Raw genomic sequence first — 22369 nt, forward strand, 5'->3', positions numbered from 1 at the left:
CCCAGCGCCCGGGCCATCTTTGCTCCAATGGAGCCTTGGCTGCGGGAGGGGAAGAGAGAGACAGAGAGGAAGGAGAGGGGGAGGGGTTGAGAAGCAGATGGGCGCCTCTCCTGTGTGCCCTGGCCAGGAATCGAACCCGGGACTCCTGCACGCCAGGCCGACGCTCTACCACTGAGCCAACTGACCAGGGCCGAGAAGTGAGCTCTTGATAACACAGGGCGGGGAGGTGAGCAGAAAGGCCGTGTTGCTGTGTTCGGGTAGGTAAGTGTGGGAGATTGCCCCCTGGAGAGGGGCCTGGCCAGGCAGCCCCGGGCCTCCTGCTCCCTCCCTGGTCTCCCTGACAGGGCACGGAATGAGTGTGGGGAAGCTCCCATAGTCCCAGGGCCCTCAGGCAAGGCCCACAAGCGTGGACGGTCATTTCCGGGGCCCACGGGGAACTCAGCCCTGCCTGCCCGTGGCTCAAGCTTACCGATCACTCCCAGCCTGGCCGCGAACATCAGCGAAATCCCGATCGGGAGACCAATCACGTAGTACCCAATGGCGTTCACGATGGCCCCGACTTTCTGATTTCCGCTTCCTCTCAGAATGCCGCCGCTGGTACACTGCGGGCAGAGGACAACCGTCAGTGTGAACCCTGCTGATGCTTCTGAGGGACCCCCCCCCCACACGCTGTCCCATTCTGTGGGACTCTCACGGGCCGGTGTTCTTGGAAAGCAAATACGAAAGTATTCAGTACCGACCGACCTACCCACCTCCCTTCCCCGTTTCAGCTTCCCATCCTCGGAATACAGAGAATGAATGTGAAGATGCTTAAGGGACTGGCGCATAGTACTTACAGCGAGACTTTCAAAGAGGTGGGACACAGCATAAATTGGAACCACTCGAGCCACGAGAGCAATGACTTCCCTGTTCGGGAAATGAAGCACAAGGTGATCAGCAGGAGACAGACACTTGAAAAAGTAAACAGTGCGGGCCCTGGCCGGTTGGCTCAGCGGTAGAGCGTCGGCCTGGCGTGCGGGGGACCCGGGTTCGATTCCCGGCCAGGGCACATAGGAGAAGCGCCCATTTGCTTCTCCAGCCCCCCCTCCTTCCTCTCTGTCTCTCTCTTCCCCTCCCGCAGCCGAGGCTCCATTGGAGCAAAGATGGCCCGGGCGCTGGGGATGGCTCCTTGGCCTCTGCCCTAGGCGCTAGAGTGGTCACGGCAGAGCGATGTCCCGGAGGGACAGAGCATCACCCCCTGGTGGGCAGAGCGTGGCCCCTGGTGGGCGTGCCAGGTGGATCCCGGTCGGGCGCATGCGGGAGTCTGTCTGACTGTCTCTCCCCATTTCCAGCTTCAGAAAAAAAAAAAAAAAAGTAAACGGTGCTGTTTCTTGGGGAATGGCACTCGGCTTTCTGTGTGTCCCGGAAGAGACTCATGTGGTCCAGCCAACACCCTGTTCAGGGACAGCCCTACTGTTTTTTGGCATGTGTGTGGGTGGGAGGGTGTGTGGGTGGGGAGACCAACTCTACATCATATCCCATGACTTTTAGAAAAAAAAAAAATATATATATATATATAGTCATGTTGGTCAATGTAGACAGTCAGATCAAGCGACTGGGTCTCTCTCGGTCTGTACACACGAAGCACAACAGAAAAGCTGGATTTCTTTCTCCGGAACCAGGTCGCCTAGGGAGAAAGGCTCTACAGGTGAAGCTGGCAGAAATATCGTTGGTTCCCAGGCATGGGGCCTGGCCTCCAGAGCTAGACACGGCTTATTTTGGATTTTAAAATTGATCTTAGTAAGTTACACATTGGTGCGTGACTTTCCTTTTTATTGGGCTAGCTTTGTCAGAGTTCAGTACCAATGTTCTATTTGCTTCATAAACAGAATGTGGAGCTTTTTCCCCTTTTTCTGCTTCCTGGAACAGTTCAGACAGCACGAGAATTACCTAAGTTTAAAGGTTTCCATAAAATCCTCCTTCAGAACCCCCCCCCCCCGGGATTGGTGCTTTTCATCATTTTTAAATAATTTCTCCTAAGGAAATCAGTCTTTTTTAGACCTTCTCTGTAGGATATGTTCTGATAAATTATTTTCCCAGGTAATTATTTATTCCTTCCAGATTTTTAAATTTACATGCAAAAGTTATGCAAACTAGTCTCTTGTGCTTTAAAAAAAAAAAAAAGTATGTTTTGTGATTTCCCCCTTTATTTTGCGTAGAGGCGGCCTCTTTTCCTCCCTGATGACGGTCGGACCGGAGCCACCTCCGCGTCTGGCTCTGAGCCTGCCCGGGCGGTTCATCCTGGCTCACTTACAAATAACCTGACTTTGCAACTTTTCTGTCTGCTGATTTCATCAGAGGTATAGTTTTTCTCACCCCCCCACCCCCGCGTGGTTTCCGGGATGTGGACAGATTCAGATTCAAACATCCACCGTGTTCCCCCTGAAGCCGCCGGTGCAGACTGCACTCCCGATACACAGCCCCCCTTAGAAGAAGAAGAGAACCTCCGGTCCCTCCTCACTCCTTCTGAAGGGAGGGTCCGTTCAACATCTCCTTTTCCCCACAGCAAACAGCGGAGACCGAAAGCTGACAACCTAATAAACATCAGAGATCAAGAGACAGATACCTCCCTGGCATGTGGAAGTCCCGGGTTCGATTCCCAGCCAGGGCACACAGGAGAAGCGCCCATCTGCTTCTCCACCCCTCCCCCTCTCCTTCCTCTCTGTCTCTCTCTTCCCCTCCTGCAGCCAAGGCTCCATTGGAGCAAAGTTGATCCCGGCTCTGAGGATGGCTCCATGGCCTCTGCCTCAGGCACTAGAATGGCTCTGGTTGCAACAGAGCATCGCCCCCTGGTGGGCGTGCCGGGTGGATCCTGGTCTGGCACATGTGGGAGTCTGTCTGTCTGCCTCTGCGCTTCTCACTTCAGAAAAATACAAAAAAAAAGAGAGAGAGAAGAAGACACTTGAAGAACAGGAGAAATTTAGTGCTCTCCCTTCCCCTGCTTTTTGAATCCAGGGAGGGAAGTCAATTAGCACAGTGTCATTGCTGATAAAAATAAAAATCCCAGATAAGAAGTGCCCTCACAAAATATCTACATAAGACAAAGCAGCTAGCCTCGCTGATGAACCCCGAAACAGACAGAACCTGCAGAGCAGGGGTACCCCTTGTAGAAGGTCTCCCCTTCAGGAATCGGCCTGACCATGCGATTTTCCACAGACAGCTCCTTGGTGACATTTTTAACTTCAACTGGGTTTAATAAATATATGACACAGCTAGACAAACTCTGGCAAATCCTGAGCTATCACAATGGTTGTTGTCATTGGAATGAAATAATTAACATGATAATGTAACCAGTGGTGCCAAAAAAAAAAAAAAAAGGAGTTTCCTTCTTTAAAATACATCAGTAAGCCTGACCAGGCGGTGGTGCAGTGGATAGAGCGTAGGACTGGGATGTGGAAGGACCCAGGTTCGAGACCCCGAGGTTGCCAGCTTGAGTGCGGGCTCATCTGATTTGAGCAAAAGCTCACCACCTGGGTTCGATTCCCGGCCAGGGCACACAGGAGAAGCGCCCATTTGCTTCTCCACCCCTCCGCCGCGCTTTCCTCTCTGTCTCTCTCTTCCCCTCCCGCAGCCAAGGCTCCATTGGAGCAAAGATGGCCCGGGCACTGGGGATGGCTCTGTGGCCTCTGCCCCAGGCGCTAGAGTGGCTCTGGTCGCAACATGGCGACGCCCAAGATGGGCAGAGCATCGCCCCCTGGTGGGCAGAGCGTTGCCCCTGGTGGGCATGCCGGGTGGATCCTGGTCGGGTGCATGCGGGAGTCTGTCTGACTGTCTCTCCCTGTTTCCAGCTTCAGGAAAAAAAAAAAAAAAGCTCACCAGCTTGGACCCAAGGTCGCTGGCTTGAGCAAGGGGTTACTCAGTCTGCTGAAGGCCAGCAGTCAAGGCACATATGAAAAAGCAATCAATGAACAACTAAGGTATGGCCACGAAAAACTAATGATTGATGCTTCTCATCTCTCTCCGTTCCTGTCTGTTTGTTCCTATCTATCCATCTCTCTGACTCTCTCTCTCTGTCTCTGTTAAAAAATAAAAATAAAAAAATACATCAGTATCCCGTCAAAGTCAAGGCTCATTACATTTGGCATGCTAGGTTATAAATTACCATAGTTCCCCACGTAGAAGATGCTCCACGTATAAGACCCTCCTTAATTTGGGGACCCAAAATTTGGAAAAAAATGTATTATGTAAAGTTATTGAACTCAAGTTTTATTCATCATAAAATTCATACAATTCCTCGTCACTGTCAAAACTCCCATCCATTAGCTTGTCCTCATCTGTGTCTCATGACAAATCACTGCCTTCAACAAGGAGCGCGAAAACAAGTGCGAAAAAGCGGGAAATGCAACTAAAAAAAATCTACAACCAGTGTATAAGACACACCCAGATTTTAGACCCCAAATTTTTCAAAAAAATGTGTCTCTTGTACATGGGGGAATACGGTAGTTCCTATACCTCATCGTTTCTGCCCAGGTCACATCAGCAAGTTCCTGATTTTGCACAAGTGCCTCCGGAGTCCTCTAAAGATACTCCAGCCCCAGGAGGCCCAGAGTGAAAGCACCAGCCCAACCATTTCTATTTTTTTCCTGAAGTGAGAAGCAGGAAGGCAGACAGACTCCCGCATGCGCCCGACCGGGATCCACCCAGCATGCCCACCAGGAGGTGATGCTCTGCCCATCCGGGGCTTTGCTCTGTTGCAACCAGAGCCACTCTAATGCCTGAGGCAGAGGCCACGGAGCCGTCTTCAGCGCCCGGGCCATCTTTGCTCCAGTGGAGCCTCGGCTGCGGGAGGGGAAGAGAGAGACAGAGAGGAAGGAGAGGGGGAGGGATGGAGAAGCAGATGGGCGCCTCTCCTGTGTGCCCTGGCCGGGAATCAAACCCGGGACTCCTGCACGCCAGGCTGACGCTCTACCACTGAGCCAACTGGCCAGGGCCCCCAACCATTTCTTTACCTCAGAGTCTTTTCACGTTTCAAGGACAGTCTCAGCACTTACCTATCGGTGGTGAAAATGTATCCCACGTGATCCTTACAGCCTAACAGCAGGGCACAGAAGGCCACAGCGAAGAGTTCTGGAGGGAAGGAAACGGGCAGAGAGAGCACCGTGAGAAAAGGAGGTCGGCGAGGACCGGGAGCCCGGGCGTCCCGTGCACAGGCGGCTCCGCCGAGTCACCGGCTGCCACGCCGACGCTACCTGTGACCAGCACGGAGACCGTGGAGGACCTCCTGGCCTGCTCGATGTTCCCAGCGCCCAGCGCGTTCCCGATTCGGACGCTGGCCGCCACGCTGAAGCCTGTGGGTATCTGTGAGGAGGCGGGAACGGTGAGGGCTCAGCGCAGGCAGCAGCTGGGCCTCTCGCTCCGGCTGTCCTGAGGCTCGCCGCGCACCCTGCCCAGCTCCGTCCTGAGGCTCGCCGCGCACCCTGCCCAGCTCCGTCCTGAGGCTCGCCGCGCACCCTGCCCAGCGAGGAGGGACTGGGCCCACCGCGCGTCCCCACCTCGCCGGGGAAACGCAGTCCCAGAGGTTATAAGAAGACTGATTTGCAACAGCCTCGTGTCTGGCGGTGGAGAGCCCCCAGGCCAGCACGGACCCTGGGACCCTGGGCTCTGATCCTGCCAGAGGCCCGGCGGCTTCACACTGGACTCGGCAGACAGCAGAGGGGCTGTGGAGCCGGAAGGCCTCGGCCGTTATCTGTTGATGGGAGGCTCGCAGACGAAGGAAAACCTGCTTTTTGTCGTGGAGGGCAAAGGGTCAGGAACACCGCCCCTCACACTGGCGTCTGACGGAACCAGGGAACCTCACTTCTCACTGAGGGCGAGCGATCTGGGAGAATCGCCCCCGAGGGAAAGAACCCACAGCTTTTCACGGAGACCCACACGTGGCTTTCTGCCACATGCTCTCGCACTAATCATGCAGAGTGCTTGCGGCTGGGACACCAGCCAGCAAGCCTGACACAGCTGCTTTCTCCACACTGCCTTTTCCGCACAGCTCCCGACCGGGGCTCTGGGAGGCTCTACAGTACAGTCACCGTTGCCTTCTGGGTGTGGAAGGATGGACTGCCAGGAGCCCAAGACTGGTCTGTTCTAAAGACCATCAAGGGAGTGAGGTTAGAAGACAGAATCCTGCCCCGGCCAGTTGGCTCAGTGGTAGAGTGTTGGCCTGGTGTGTAGAAGCCCCTGGTTCAATTCCCAGTCAGGGCACACAGGAGAAGCGCCCATCTGCTTCTCCACCCTCCTCCCTTCTCTCTCTCTCTCTCTCTCTCTCTCTCTCTCTCTCTCTCTCTCTTCCCCTCCTGCAGCCAAGGCTCCAATGGTTCAAGCAAAGTTGGCCCTGGGCACTGAGGATGGCTCCATGGCCTCACCTCAGGCACTAAAATAGCTTGGTTGCCAAGCAACAGAACAGCAGCCCTCACAGGCAGAGCATCCCCGGTAGAAGGTTTGCCGGGTGGATCCCAGACACAGGAAAGCAGTGGGGCACAGTGGTTAGAGATGGGAGCTCTGCAGCCAGATTCCCTGGGTTCGAATCCTACTTTGCCATCTACCTATCAGCTGTGGGACCCTGCGTGGGTTACCCTCACAGGCCTCAGTGGTTATCTGTGGAAGGGACCTCGTAATAGTCTGAGGATTACTGCCAGGATTAAACGAGTCCCTGCATGCTGACCACCCCACAGCGCCTCACACATCGCCATTGCTCAGTACCATTAGCCGTGACCATTAGGAGGACGGACGACTCGAGCAAACAACTCACTCAGGGCTCCTCCCCAGCCCCACTCAGCGCGCAGGGAGACCCCACCAAACCAAAAGGACCTTCTTAGGTCCTAGGAGAAAACTGTCCTTTCTCGCATCATTTCACAAACGATGACCGACGGCCCTGAGCATCCAGGTGTGTCTTGAGGACCCTGTTCACGACCAGCCTTGGGCACTCACCATGAACACCACCATGGCCAGCTCGTACACAATGGAATGGGCTCCCAGCTCCACGACGCCAAGGACACCTGAGGGAGACAGACAGACGGCCTGTGCTGCGCCTCTGCGCCTCTGGACGGTGTGTCCCCCTCCGCCCCCACCCCCAGCCGGCCGTCACCGTGCGTCCCGGCACTGACCGCACAGGAAGCTCCCGATCTCGTAGGCCCACCACTCGATGCACAGCATGAGCATGCTGGGCACGGCCAGGTGGAAGAAGGGGCCCCAGTCCTGCAGGCACTCGAGGGACCACCCTGCAGGCAGGCAGAGATGGAGACAGGGGACAGCACATCCGTCCACCCCCCGGGAGCTCCCCAGGAACCCATGCCCCAGTGGGGAAGACAACAGGCGGCCTTTACCTCCCCAGGTGGCTTGATACAGTTTCTTCCAGAAGATGTAGAGAAAGAGGAGCAGGGCCAGAGAGAACTGGGAGACCAAGTTGGCCAGAGCCGAGCCCCTGGGGAGACCAGAGCGGGATGGGAGGGCTGACCTCCACCCTTCCTCGGCCTCACGTAGCACGGTGAGCGCCCCTCCCTGCCGGGGTGTCTGCCCCGAGACCCACTTCTTTCCAGAGCACCCTCACTCTCCATCCCCAGCCGCGGTTTCCACCCCGGTCCAAGGAGGAGACCACCCATGGACCCACAACCAGGTCAAACGGTCTCATTCTCCATCCCTCCCCCTCCTCCCCGATCTCCCTGCAGAAGCCACGTGCAAGGTCATGTCTTGTCTCCCCTGTCCCAAGAACTGGGGTGAACTCACATCACTCCAAGATGCAGTTGATGGAGAAACAGATAGTTGATGAGGGCGTTGACGAGGTTGGCTGCCACTCCGCTTAGGATCTGGGGCAGGACGATTCCCTAAAACGAGGAGAGACCGCCCCCTGCTGGAGGCCCATGGCACCAAACTGCCGGCTTCCACCCAAACGCATCCGGCTTTTAAGCGGCCTGTGTGACAGGCGGCCACAGGGACACAGAGGTCCTAACTGTGGACGCCCCATCCTTACTGCTCTCACCTGTCCCCTTCCCCCCACCACCTCCTCTTCCTCCTCTTCCCAGAGGCGTGAAGACCACAGTTCTGGCCACAGGGGGACATGGCAGGAGATGAGAAAGGCAGCAGAGAGGAAGGAAGAGAGAGATGGCTTGTCACCAAGAGTGCAAGGACCAGCAGGGGCTCGAGACAACACCGTGTTCCTTTTCCACCAGAGACTGCGGGTGAGAAGGCAGCACGGACTCCACCTAAACCGAAGTGTGGAGACCTGACCTGAGAGGAGAGGGGCCCATGACACGGGAGCGTGGAGCGCGTCCCATCCCCGCGAGCTCCGCTCACCAGCGCAGGGAGGAAACATCCAGCCTCATCTGGCGGCCCAACCGAGACAGACAGAAGGCAGGGGAGGGAAGGAAGCAGAGGGCCCTCTCGTCACGCATCGGGGTGTAACAACACGTGGACAAAGCCAGCCGTGAACAGGAAACACCGCTTCTCCCCACCAGTGTCATCGCACCCCCTTCTGCGTCAGGGTGTAATAACAGTGGACAAAGCCAGCTGTGAACAGGAAACACCGCTTCTCCCCACCAGTGTCATCGCACCCCCTTCTGCGTCAGGGTCTAATAACACGTGGATAAAGCCAGCCATGAACAGGAAACACCGCTTCTCCCCACCAGTGTCATCGCACCCCCTTCTGCGTCAGGGTCTAATAACACGTGGATAAAGCCAGCTATGAACAGGAAACACCCTTTCTCCCCACCAGTGTGTCATTGCACCCCCTTCTGCGTCAGGGTGTAATAACAGTGGATAAAGCCAGCTATGAACAGGAAACACCGCTTCTCCCCACCAGTGTCATCGCACCCCCTTCTGCGTCAGGGTGTAATAACAGTGGATAAAGCCAGCCGTGAACAGGAAACACTGCATCTCCCCCCCGCAGTGTCATCGCACCCCCTTCTGCGTCAGGGTGTAACAACAGTGGATAAAGCCAGCTATGAACAGGAAACACCGCTTCTCCCCACCAGTGTCATTGCACCCCCTTCTGCGTCAGGGTGTAATAACACGTGGACAAAGCCAGCTATGAACAGGAAACACCGCTTCTCCCCACCAGTGTCATTGCACCCCCTTCTGCGTCAGGGTGTAACAACACGTGGACAAAGCCAGCCGTGAACAGGAAACACTGCATCTCCCCACCAGTGTCATCGCACCCCCTTCTGCGTCAGGGTGTAACAACACGTGGACAAAGCCAGCCGTGAACAGGAAACACCGCTTCTCCTCACTGCAGTGTCATCGCACCCCCTTCTGCGTCAGGGTGTAATAACAGTGGATAAAGCCAGCCGTGAACAGGAAACACCGCTTCTCCCCACCAGTGTCATCGCACCCCCTTCTGCGTCAGGGTGTAATAACAGTGGATAAAGCCAGCCGTGAACAGGAAACACTGCATCTCCCCACCACAGTGTCATCGCACCCCCTTCTCTGACCACTTGCTTTCTTACTCGCTGAGACACCGGGTTCTCTAAAACCGCAACTGTGAGAAACCTTGCTGTTTGAAATCATATCAGAAGAAAATAGATACAACACCCCGACTCTTGACTGGAGTTTCGGAGTTGTTTCCTGTGTAGGTTTTTTCCTAAGTTTAGGGCACAGGGTACCCCTTACGTATTTCTCCTTAAACAGCCTCGATTTCCAACGGGGGGGGGGACATCACCTGTACTCCTGGACAAAGCAGTTCACTTTGATCTAGGCTATGCCGTTTCCAAGGAGAGAGGGCTCCGGCGGGGAGCGCGCAGACCCCACGAGGACCCCTTTACTCAGAGCCCACGTTGTTCCGAGCCGACAGAGGCGCGGCTCCCTTAGAATTCCATCTGAACTCCATGCTCCTCTATCTGGTGACCCCCCACGGCGGCCTTCAATCTCCCAGTGTGGATAAAACTGCCCGCTGTACTGCAGGGCTTGTCTCTGGTGGTCTCGGTGGTCTTTGGGCACAGAGGCCAGGGCCAAGGGCCTGAGCCGACCGTGTGGGTGGGCCACTTAGCTGTCAGGGGGCCCCGGCCAGTTTTTAACTAAGGGCATTATTAGGCGATCCGATTTGCACGTCAGGAAGAGGGCGAAAGAAGCAGCGTGGTGTGCGCGAGGGACCCAGGCAGCCAAGGGGGTGAGGTGAGACCCCGCGGAAGCCGCCCAGAGGAGGAGGGAGAGCCGGGGAGGACTCACCGCAGGACGGGGGGGGGGGGGGGGGGGGGGGGGGGGAGGGGAGGACCCGGTGACTCATCCGACCAGGGGAGCGGGCGGAGGAAACGGTGGAATCACACGTGATGGGGATGCGCGGATGAAGGATCAGTTACCAGAGAGATAAGGCCACTCACTGAGAGCAGGAGGAGGAGGAGGAGGAGGGGGAGGGGGGAGGGGGAGGAGGAGGAGGGGGAGGGGGGAGGGGGAGGAGAAGGGGAAGGGGGAGGGGAGGGGGAGGGGGAGGAGGAGGAGGGGGAGGAGGAGGAGGAGGAGGAGGAGGAGGCAGCCAGCTGGGAAAGATGGCGTGGGCGTCAGAGACATACACGTGGGAGTCATGGACAGACAGGCGGAAATCGAAGACATGTCAGGAGATAGCTCCCCTCGGAGGAAGGTAAGAGGAGGCCAGAGGCATCGGCTTCTTTTTCCAAAGTTCCCTCTCTCTCCCCCCTGCCGGGTTCATGGGTTCTCCTCTCCGATACCGGACACCCTCTCCCCTCTCCGACAGTACCAATGTTCTCCAAAACCCGAGGCTTCTCTTGTGTCCTACACTTACAAACAGCTGGGGCCTCCAAGGTGGGGACTGTTTTAAACGTTTATTTACTTTTTTATAGAGAGAGAGGGAAAAGAGAGAGATGAGAAGCAGCAACTCGTAGTTGTGGCACCTTAGTTGTTCACTGATTGCTTCATACTGCCTGGACTGGGGGCTCCAGCTGAGCCAGTGACCTCTTGCTCAAGTCAGCGACCTCGATCTCAAGCCAGCGACCATGGGGTCATGTCGATGATCCCACGCTCAAGCCAGTGACCTCAGGGTTTTGAACTTTGGTACTTAGCATCCCAGGTCAACACTATATCCACTGAGCCAGATCCTGGTCAGGGAAAATTGGTGTCATTTATTTTTCTTAAGATTTATTTTATTTATTTATTTACAGGGACAGAGAGAGAGAGTCAGATAGAGGGATAGATAGGGACTGACAGAAACAGAGAGAGATGAGAAGCATCAATTATCAGTTTTTTGTTGCGACACTGTAGTTGTTCATTGATTGCTTTCTCATATGTGTCATGTCCGCGGGCCTTCAGCAGACCGAGTAACCACTTGCTCGAGCCAGTGACCTTGGGTCCATGCTAGTGAGCTTTTTGCTCAAGCCAGATGAGCCCGCGCTCAATCTGGCAACCCTGGGGTCTCGAACCTGGGTCCTTCTGCATCCCAGTCTGACGCTCTATCCACTGAGCCACCGCCTGGTAAGCCACCGCCTGGTCAGGCTATTTTTCTTAAGATTTTTAAAATTCATTTTGGAGAGGAGAGAGAGAGAGAGAGAGAGAGAGAGAAGTGGGGAGGAGCAGGAAGCATCAACTCCCATATGTGCCTTGACCAGGCAAGCCTGGGGTTTCAAACCGGTGACCTCAGCATTCCAGGTCGACGCTTTATCCCCTGCGCCACCACAGGTCAGGCAAGACAACGACTGTTTTGAATGCAACTCCTTCCTCTCCTGAAGTCATTTTATTCCACGGATCAACCCTCCTGTGTCCCCCATTGCTCCTGCAAGGGCCATTCTTTCTTTATCGAAGACCTGCCTCACCTCGTTTGGGCCACATTCATAACTCTTCTCTCTTCCCCCTGACAAGGAACCGCTTCTCACAAACTAAGATCCAACGCGGAGAACACCAGGGCCCGCCCGTCTCCAGCTCTGCCGTCTGCTCTTCCTCCCACCCACACCGCGGCCTAACCCCCTGCTCCACGACCAGGCTCCAGCTGCCCCGCGCTCTGTGATGCCCACAGCTTCCTCCTTCCAGACGCCGCAATCCTACGTGTCCTTCATGACCCCGTGCCCACCCGGGGCCCCTCTCAACTCCCGGCTCCTGCCATTGGGTCTTTGCTTCTTCCTCGGAGCATTGGAGAGAGGGGTTTTCACACCCACTCTCCTCATCAGATCAGGAAAGTCTGGAGACCCTGTGTTTGCTGGCAGACGGAGAGTCTGGGGAGAGAGCCCCACAGTGGGCTGAGGCTTCTAGACTGTTCTGGACAAAGTTACAGACCCCAGGAGGCCGCCCGGGAACCAGATGTGCTCACTTATACCTCTTCACAGACATCTCAAGTCTGTAACTGGGGTACAGATTTGAAATACTGTTTTGTTAGTAGGGTAACATGGTAACATCTTAATTTGATGAATACTAAGCAGGTGGAAGCGTCCTCCCTCTCTCCTCTACCTTCCCTGCACTGTTACACGCCCCGAGAGCCTGCCCGCCTGCCCAGGACCCATTGCCCAGGACCCGCAGTTACCCGGGTCTGTCTGGAAGAATACGGACCCCTCCCTCACAGGCTGGTGTCATAAACCCACACCCACTGAGCCAGGGCCGCCACCCTTGGGCCTTTGGCCGTTGCTGCTGGTCACGTGGGACGAGTTCTGGCTGATGTGAGGTATTGCTGCAATTTGGGCATTCCCTTCCCCACTGAGGAAGGACACCTTCCAGGCCAACCCGAGCTGAGAGCGTGGCTGCCCGGAGCCTGGCGGGCGCTCTTCCTTCCCTGGAGCTGGGGACGGCACAAAGCCAAGCAACGCTATCGCTTCAGCCCACCCTGCCAACGACAATATTTCCAAGTGGGAACCTGAGAAGAATTTCCCAAAGCCAATAATAATGTGTCTTTTTTTTTTTCTTTTCCTTTAACTGCCCACAAACCTTTCCACACTCGAGTCCCGCATGCGCACATGGGCAGTGACTGCAGTGGCTCCTGGCAGAGGAGCTCCACGCCCTGGCCCCCACCCCATCCCTGCACATTTCCAGGGACCCCAACCCCTGAAAGCAGTCGACTCCCACGGTTAGCCCCACCGAGACAGAGGGACGTCTGCCTTACCTGGGTGAGCAGATATTTGACTTGTAAGGTGTAAAGGAACGTTGCCTACAAGAGAACGACAGAGAGAGGGGTCAGCACTCAGAGCTGGCCGCGCAGACCGAGCTGAGAGGCACTGCGTGGCTGTCCCTTGTCCCCACCAGGAGCCATAGGGGTGTGTTGTCACCTGAGCAGGGCTAGAGGGGGCAGGTCTAGAGCTGAGGGGTTCCAAACACCTCTTTTCTAAGTGAACGTGACCCAAACGACCCCGGGGTCTGGGAGCGCCCCTTTCTTGGACGCACGCAAGGACTCCCCCTGTTGGTCACGGGCTGTAAAAGAAACGCCTCTCGGCAACTCGACCAACAGTGGGGATCCTCCGCCTACAGACCGTGGGGGGTCTCCTCCTACAGACCGTGTAGCCTCCTCCTACAGACCGTGGGGAGCCTCCTCCTACAGACCGTGTAGCCTCCTCCTACAGACCGTGGGGAGCCTCCGCCTACAGACCGTGGGGAGCCTCCGCCTACAGACCGTGTAGCCTCCTCCTACAGACCGTGGGGAGCCTCCTCCTACAGACCGTGGGGAGCCTCCGCCTACAGACCGTGTAGCCTCCTCCTACAGACCGTGGGGAGCCTCCTCCTACAGACCGTGGGGAGCCTCCTCCTACAGACCGTGTAGCCTCCTCCTACAGACCGTGGGGAGCCTCCGCCTACAGACCGTGGGGAGCCTCCGCCTACAGACCGTGTAGCCTCCTCCTACAGACCGTGGGGAGCCTCCTCCTACAGACCGTGGGGGGCCTCCTCCTACAGACCGTGGGCAGCCTCCTCCTACAGACCGTGTAGCCTCCTCCTACAGACCGTGTAGCCTCCTCCTACAGACCGTGGGGAGCCTCCGCCTACAGACCGTGTAGCCTCCTCCTACAGACCGTGTAGCCTCCGCCTACAGACCGTGTAGCCTCCTCCTACAGACCGTGGGGAGCCTCCGCCTACAGACCGTGGGGAGCCTCCGCCTACAGACCGTGTAGCCTCCTCCTACAGACCGTGGGGGGCCTCCTCCTACAGACCGTGGGCGGCCTCCTCCTACAGACCGTGTAGCCTCCTCCTACAGACCGTGTAGCCTCCTCCTACAGACCGTGGGGAGCCTCCGCCTACAGACCGTGGGGGGCCTCCTCCTACAGACCGTGTAGCCTCCTCCTACAGACCGTGGGGGGCCTCCTCCTACAGATCGTGGGGGGCCTCCTCCTACAGACCGTGTAGCCTCCTCCTACAGACCGTGGGGGGCCTCCTCCTACAGATCGTGGGGGGCCTCCTCCTACAGACCGTGGGGGGCCTCCTCCTACAGACCGTGGGGGGCCTCCTCCTACAGACCGTGGGGAGCCTCCGCCTACAGACCGTAGGGGGCCTCCTCCTACAGACCGTGGGGGGCCTCCTCCTACTGACCGTGTAGCCTTCGCCTACAGACCGTAGGGGGCCTCCTCCTACAGACCGTGGGGGGCCTCCTCCTACTGACCGTGGGGAGCCTCCGCCTACAGTCTGGGCTCCAGGCCTTTGTGGTGGAATCAGTAAAGAATAGTAAGCTCGGCCTGACCTGTGGTGGCGCAGTGGATAAAGCATCGACCTGGAAATGCTGAGGTCGCCGGTTCGAAACCCTGGGCTTGCCTGGTCAAGGCACATATGGGAGTTGATGCTTCCAGCTCCTCCCCCCTTCTCTCTCTCTCTCTCTCTGTCTCTCCTCTCTCTCTCTCTCTCTGTCTCTCCCTCTCCTCTCTAAAAAAAAAAAAAGAATAAATAAAAAAATTTTTTAAAAAAGAATAGTAAGCTCTCTAAGGTCTCGGGGAACCGATGGAAGACCACCATCCCAGTTACTGAGAGCGGATAGCTACTTGTAAGGGCTGAAGTGTGCACCTCCCCTGCTCCTATGTTCAAGCCCTAACCCCTCGTGCGACTGTATTTGGAGATCAAGCCTTCAAAGATGTGACGAGGTTCAGACGAGGCCACTAGGATGGGGCCCTGATCCAACTGGACCAGTGTCCTCGTGAGAAGACAAGAGACACAAAAGGTACACACGGAAGGAGGGTCAGGACCGCGGCGGTCTGCTGGCCGAGGAGAGAGAGGCCTCAGAGGAAACTGACCCTGCGACCCCTTGACCCTGGACTTCCGGCTGTGAGAAAACAGATTTCTGTGTTTAAGCTCCCACTCCCCCCCCCAGTCTGTGGGATCTTGTTATGGTAGCCCCAGCAAACTAACGGTCATTCGCTGCTTAACCACGGGTGGGGGGGGGTGCATTCTGAGAGATGCGCCCTTAGGTGATCCCATCCCTGTGCAAACATCACCGTGTGCACTCGGGCGCACACCCAGGGGCGTGGCTACCGCACACCTAGGTTCTACGGGGCTCTGCAGGGGAGGAAAAAATAACTCTCCCTCTAACCCTTTCTGGTTCTTGGCTGAGACATCCCTGTAATAAAAGACAGATTAGCAGGAGGAAAACAGACAGAAGTTTCATAACACGTACACCTCCCGAATTCATGGGAGAGACCCAGAGAAACTGAGTCGCCCACCAATGTGGCTAAAGCCACCGAACTACCATGCTCAGCTGAAGACAAAAGAAAGTTTGGCGGGAAGCCGGGGGGGGGGGGGGGGGGGCGGGGGCTCTGTTATGGGAGGTCACCAGGAAAAGCGCAGTCACAATGGTCAGGTTGTTTGTGGCACAGACGTAAGCCCTTGTCTTCTGGACAGAAAGGTCTCTGGAGTTAAGGTCTGCCCCTCTTCCCAGTACAGCCAGGGAGACACCCTTACAAACGGGGGCTTCCCTGACAAAGGTTAATGTCTTTTACAAACTGGACTTCTGCTTGGTTTTCAGAGCTTCTTCCATGTCTGCTATTTTTTTGTTTGTTTTTGTTTTTAAAATAACCCATATTTCCCCTATAGCCACTACACTACCCTCCGATTCAGCATGTCACAGTGCTGACGACTGCGAGTGACTGTAAGGGGACCAGAAAGGGAACCTGGCCCCTCAGGTCTGCCTCGGTCCAGCCGGTAGTGCCTGGGCCCTCGACTTCACGCAGGAGAGACTTCACAGCATGAGTCCAGGCGATTTCGAGTGTCTGTTGATTAAAAAGCTGGTACTAAACCTGACCAGTTCAGGGGAGGCCTGCAGGAGGGGGGGCCTTGTAAATTCAGGGACCGAAAGTAATCACACAGGAGGGTCTGAAATGAAATCTTTCTAACTAAAAGCAGTTCACGGCGGGTATTCATAACAAAGGTCAATGTTTACCGGTTCAGGCCTGTCTTTCCTTCCCTTCCCTTCCCTTCCCTTCCCTTCCCTTCCCTTCCCTTCCCTTCCCTTCCCTTCATTTCCTTCCTTTTCTTTTCTTTTTGCATCTACAATAATGTGCCTGATAACATACTTTAGAAATTGTAAGAGTAATCTTCTTTTCTACCCCCTCAGAGCACACCCCCCCCACCAGAACCAGAACAGAACCAAAAATTACCTCCTTATTATCACCAAATTAATTGCTAACTGTTAACTATCCATTACCTGCCTATGGAAAAGAAGCAGATTTTCCATTTTACTTACCCCCTCCCCGTTTTGCTTTCTCCCGCCTTCCTACTCTATCCGCTGATTTCCAGTGACCCCCTTCTCTCTTCCCCTCTGATTCTAACCCATAAAATAAGTGGTGGTGAAACCACCGTTGGCCGGAGCATTTTCTCAACCCGGTGAGAGATTTGCTTCCGGGCGATGGTCGTCAGTTTGGCTCAGATAAACTCAAAAAATTCTTACAGGCTTGGACGACTCTTCTGCTGACCCTGGAGACAGTAACGTCTCTCTCTCTCTCTCTCTTTCTCTCTCTCTCTCTCTCTCACACACACACACACACACACACACACACACACACACACACGCGCGCGTGCGCGCGGAAGGGCCTGGGGCTGCTTTGGCTCACTAGAAATGTCGTAGGAAAGAAGTGAGCTTCGGTGGGGCTGCTGCCCGCTCACTGGGAACTCAGAGTAAAGGGGTGCCTGGCAGACAGGGTCAGGGGGTCAGCCCCTGGTGAGCAATGGCTGCAGCCCCTTGCCCCCCTGGCTGCGGGTCTCTTGGGGAGTTTAGAAGATGCACCCCTGCGGGGAAAGGAAGGGGCGGTGAGCATGTGCTGGGTCCTCTGGGTTGAGGGTTTCTAAAGGCTGGACGGTTAGGGGGAGGTCTTAGGGATGCTCCCAATAGAATATTCATCAGCTTCTCCAGGTGTGTCACTTCAGGACACAGTGATTTGGCCACTGATGGGTCAGTGCCAGGGGAGGGCGGGGGTCATTAGTCACCCACGAGGTAGTACTGCTTGTCGGGAGGCCTGGCGCGGAAAACCAATGAGGCTTAGATGTGATCTCCAGGGAGGTGACCTTCTGTAACTGGCTGTAAATGGCTGGGCCAGCTTGTTCGGTTCTCTGCCTCAGTTTCCCCATTCCACTTGCCAAGGGGTTCTCCTGGCTTCTCGCTGTCCTGCCTCAGAGACGCCGTGGTCAATATCTGCGTAATGCCTTGTGGTAAAACATCAGGACGGCAACAACTTCAGTAGTCAACAGGAGCTTTGTCAGCTTGTGGGGGCCCAGAAAAGTCACCCCCAAATGTGCCTCCGTGGTGTGCAGAAGGTTTTGAGCTAAAGGCCACCTGAGCTTCAGGCTCGAGACACTTCTGCCCCTCTTTTGAGCAGCCTAGAAGTTGTTGAATTAGGGGTTTGGCCCCTACAGAGAGATGATCCCAAAGATCACACAGGGGGACCCTTTATGTGAGAAACATCCGCTGGCCCTGGCGGGGTGGCCCGGTGGGTAGCGTGTCATCAGGCGCACCAAGATCACAGGTTCGATCCCCCGCTCAGGGCAGATGCTAGAAGCAACCAATGAGTGCCTGACTGAACAGAACAAGGAAGTGGAACAAAGACTTGATGCTCTCTCTCTCCTCCCTTCCTCTACTCCCTCAAATCAATGGGGAAAAGAATTTTTTTAATAAACATCTGCTATTTTTTATCATCCTGCGATGACCCTTTGAAGCCTGAGGCAGCTCACCTTGCCCCTCGCTCAGAATGTCTCGGATACCTAGACACACACCCCTTTCTGTTCCCAAGCCGCTCTCCTGTTTGTGGGGTTCCCGTTCGGGTGTTCGGGTGTATTGTCAGCGTAAAAAAATGTCCCAACCTGTGAAGAATTTGTATGGGTTTATCTGAGCCAAACAAACAAATGTTGACAACTGCCAGGAAGCACAGTCTCAGCGGCTGAGGAAACAAAGGCTTCAAAGAATGGCAGTCTTTAAACGCTAGAGTCAGAGAAGGCGTCAGGAGGTGACCTGAAACCCCCAGGGGGCGGGAGATCGTGGAGGGGGGAGAAAGCCCGGCTGGGAAATCTCTGGGATTGGCTGAAAAGGAAAATGGACGGACACATTCTTTTACGTTGGTAGATGCGGGGTAGTTAACAGTCCACGTTTACAGCACGTGGAAATGGTATGTGTCAGGTTTGAGTTCAGGGCTCCCCACCAGAAACTTCTACTGAAGCCAGGTTAAACTTTCATCTGGTGCCCGGGAAGTTCCCATCACGTCGCAGCTGAGCACACCTGACTGATCTCCTACCTCCCCTCACCAACCTCCCAGTCTCCTGACTGAGCATAACCCCACACTCAGCTGCCAGATTTCACAGATGCGTAAATAAATCTCTTTGTGTGTGTGTGTGTGTGTGTGACACAGAGACAGAGAGATAGGGATAGACAGGCAGGAAGGGAGAGATAAGCAGCATCAACTCTTTGTTGCAGCTCCTTAGGCTCCTTAGTTGTTCATTGATTACTTTCTCACATGTGCCTTGACTGGGGGGCTACAGCAGAGTGAGTGACCCCACACTCAAGCCAGCGACCCCATACTCAAGCTGGATGTGCCCACGCTTAAGCCGGGGACCTCGGGGCTTCGGACCTGGATCCTCCACATCCCAGTCCGACGCTCTATCCACCGTGCCACTGCCTGATCAGACATAAATACATTTCTTATAAAACTCATGAGGCCTTGCACATCCCTCCTTGGGCGACCTAAGAGTGTGCAGGAGAACAAGATAACAATGAGGGGGTCCCGTGGCCTCCACTTTGGGTGGGAGATGGTACCCTGAGGAGTCTGGAAGAGGGGATGACTCGGACATTCCAGAGGTGTGTTATCACAGATGCAAGAAAGGGCAACAGACAGGCTCAGGTAAGGTCAAGACCTGACACTTGACAAGGAAGCTACAGGCCTAGGACATGATGACTCGTCATGACTCACTTTGCATTAGACAGTTTCAGTTCAGACCATCCTGTGTGGTGACCTGAGGTCTCTGAGTTTCTAAAGCCACCATGCAGGGCCCCCCTGAGCCTGCCAGCTTCAGCCTTGGGCCGCTTTCTCGCCCACAGAAAGTACTCAATGTGTTTATTTTCTCTTGCTAATCCGCCTGGTGTCTGTTTGATTATTAGAGCAGCCAGAAGAACCTTGAGGGTGAGGGAAAGTCCGTTCCTCCCCCACAAGCTCCGTTCCAATCTTACGGGACCACTGTTGTCTACGCGGTCCGTCCAGAACATCATTAAGCAGCCCATTAACTGTACAGCTAGTGTAGGCTGTTCACTGCCTGCACGGCTGTGTCAAACAGCAACTAACACGCACACATGTTCAGTGTGATCATATTCAGCAAGCAAAAAAAAAGTCTAAGGGTTCAGAGTGAGGCCCTCAAGTATTCTGAGATGTAGAAGATTTACCCCTATACCAAAAAAAAAAAAAAGTCTGAAGTCCTCTCTGGACGATTCCAGAGGCCCCTCCCGCGGCCAGAGTTCAGGACAGTGGCCGGCTGGAGCCCCTTAATGACCAATGGCATCATTAAATTCACGGGCATAAGTAAAAGCACACTTTCTTGACGAAGCCAACACCACGTGCAGGGGTCGGGTAAGGTCGGTGGAATTCATTGCACTCAAGGGCACCTCGGCTGCCTCTCCCTGGTGGACCTCGAGACGGGAAACAGCTTAACCCTTTGACAACTTACGGGAAGAGCAGGAAGGAAGACCATGACATAGGTGTGGGTGAGCCTGTACAGCAGAAAGAAGAGAAAAAACAAAAGGTGACGGAGGTCTCCGTTCCCAGGAGAGGAAGACAGAAAAAACATTCCTGGCTCTTTCTAAACGAACCAACTGCCACTGCTTGAGCAAAACGTGGACACTGACCATAGATTCCATGTGGTCTCATAACCCCACAGGACCTCTTCCGTTTCTCCCAAGCCTTTCGGTGCCGGAGAGCACTTTTCGGGCCCAGCCCTACGTGGCTCATTAATTCTCTGCAGTGGGACCTTTTTTCCTGTGTGCCCTAAGATGGCTCGTCACATCCCGGGCTTCTGTAGGTAGGGATGCCCCAGTAGCGGTTCTGATCACCATAATAAACGACTTCCAACGTTGACAAATGTCCCCTGGGTTCAGAGCCACTAGGTCTAAAGCAAGGGCCTTGAAAGGTCTTTATCCAATAAACCAGCCACTGGTTACCAGCAGGTCTCAAACTTGGCAGTTTTAACATCACCTCGGTGATCTTTGGATGGCACTGAGGCCAAGGCTGCACCCCAGACCAATCAAAACAGGATGCGGGAGGGAGAAGAGGCAGGGGTGGGTTTTAAAAGCACTGAGGTGATGTTTATACCAACCAGGGTCCATAAATCACAAAACCACAAAGAAACACCACAAATGACCATCTCACATGGAGGATGTTTGCCAATCTTACCTCTTACAAATGTATTTATCCTTGGCTCAGTGGTAGAGCGTCGGCCTGGCGTGTGGAAGTCCAGGGTTCAATTCCCAGTCAGAACACACAGAAGAAGCGCCCATCCTCCCCTCCCCTTCTCTCTCTCTCTCTCTCTCTCTTCCCCTCCTTCAGCCGTGGCTCGAATGGCTGAGCAAATTAGCCCCAGACACTGAGGATGGATCTGTGGCCTCTGCCTCAGGCACGCAAATAACTTGGTTGCCAAGCAACAGGGCATCCTGGGTGGATCCCAGTTGGGGGCTCATGGCTCCCCATCTCTCACTTAATAACTTTTTTAAAAGTATTTAGCCTGAAGTCACCCAGATGACAAGGGGGGGTCTAGACCTCAGGTGCCAGGTGTGTGGGAAGCACGAAGCCCTGGTCACGTCACCTGAGCAGAAGCCCCCTCCCCGCCCTTGGTGTGGCCTTGTCCCTGGCCTCTGTCATTCCCAGAGGCTAACCCTGGATGGGAGCGTCTCTCTGCTGGGGGGGGGGCGCCTCCCGCCCTGGCGTGGCCCCTCTTACCTGGACACTTCGGGGTCCTGCCTGAAGAGCCACAGGATCTGCTGGGTGTTGAGGAACAGCGCCCAGCAGGGGAAGCAGCAGAGCAGCAGCACCAGCGCGCCCCTCTGCAGGATGACCCCCATGTGCTTCTTGTTGGGGCTGCCGTAGGTCTGGGGGCACACGGCCAAAACGAACCCATGAGCCCCCCTCAGAGGCCTTCAACAGGCCTCGTGAAGAGACAGGCGGCTCTAGAGACCTTGACGGGTTCCTGAAGCGTTAGCGGCGATCAAACTCGGCCATTCATTAGAATCACCGGGGAATATTTTAAAACACAGAAGCCGGGGTCCCAGGAAAGAGAGTCTGGATTTAACCGACCCAAGGTGGGCCCCAAATATCAATTTTTTTTTTAAAGCTCTCCAAGTGATTCTAGGCCCCGGCCGGGTAGCTCAGTTGGTTAGAGCATCGACCCAGTACACCAAGGTTGTGGGTTTGATCCCTGGTCAGAGCACATACAAGAATCAACCAGTGATGCATAGATAAGTAGAACAACAAATCGACATTTCCAGCCTGACCTGTGGTGGCGCAGTAGATAAAGCCTCGACCTGGAAATGCTGAGGTCACCGGTTCAAAACCCTGGGCTTGCCTGGTCAAGGCACATATGGGAGTTGATGCTTCCAGCTCCTCCCCCCTTCTCTCTCTCTGTCTCTCTCTCTCCCTCTCTCTCTCATCTCTAAAAATGAATAAATAATAAAAAAAGTAAAGTAAAAAAAAAATTCAATGTTTCTCTCTCTCTCTCCCTCCCTTGCCTCTTCTCTCCAAAATCAACCAATCTATTTTTTATTTTTAAAGAGAGAGAGATTGTTTCCCCTACATCCCCTCAGAGACGTCTGACCCCTCTGAGTGACCCCTCCCCTACGCTCCACAACATGCTGGTTTGTGCCGGTTCCTAGAACAAGCCATTGCCCTGCCTTGGGCAAGCATGTAAGGCATTCCTCCCCTTACCGGGGTGGCTGGCACCGCAGTGCCCCTGTCCGTCCTAGCGTGCCCTGCATCACCCCTCA

At 55.1% G+C, this 22369-nt stretch overlaps 1 protein-coding gene across 2 annotated transcripts in view; it reads right to left on the reverse strand.

Moving 5' to 3' along the window:
* SLC47A1 (solute carrier family 47 member 1) overlaps positions 1-22369 on the reverse strand; it is a 43601-nt gene that overhangs the window by 11739 nt on the left and 9493 nt on the right. For both annotated transcript variants that reach the window (XM_066264384.1, XM_066264383.1), the window contains exons 4-14: positions 21330-21478; positions 20065-20107; positions 13058-13102; positions 7756-7853; positions 7356-7453; positions 7137-7250; positions 6961-7028; positions 5229-5337; positions 5031-5106; positions 837-906; positions 470-602 (exon numbers count right to left, since the gene is read on the reverse strand). In XM_066264384.1, coding sequence (XP_066120481.1) covers positions 470-602; positions 837-906; positions 5031-5106; positions 5229-5337; positions 6961-7028; positions 7137-7250; positions 7356-7453; positions 7756-7853; positions 13058-13102; positions 20065-20107; positions 21330-21478 — 1003 coding nt within the window. The remainder of the gene's footprint in view (positions 1-469; positions 603-836; positions 907-5030; positions 5107-5228; positions 5338-6960; positions 7029-7136; positions 7251-7355; positions 7454-7755; positions 7854-13057; positions 13103-20064; positions 20108-21329; positions 21479-22369) is intronic.

This window comes from Saccopteryx bilineata, chromosome 2 (assembly GCF_036850765.1).
Source record: "Saccopteryx bilineata isolate mSacBil1 chromosome 2, mSacBil1_pri_phased_curated, whole genome shotgun sequence".
Lineage (NCBI taxonomy): Eukaryota > Metazoa > Chordata > Mammalia > Chiroptera > Emballonuridae > Saccopteryx > Saccopteryx bilineata.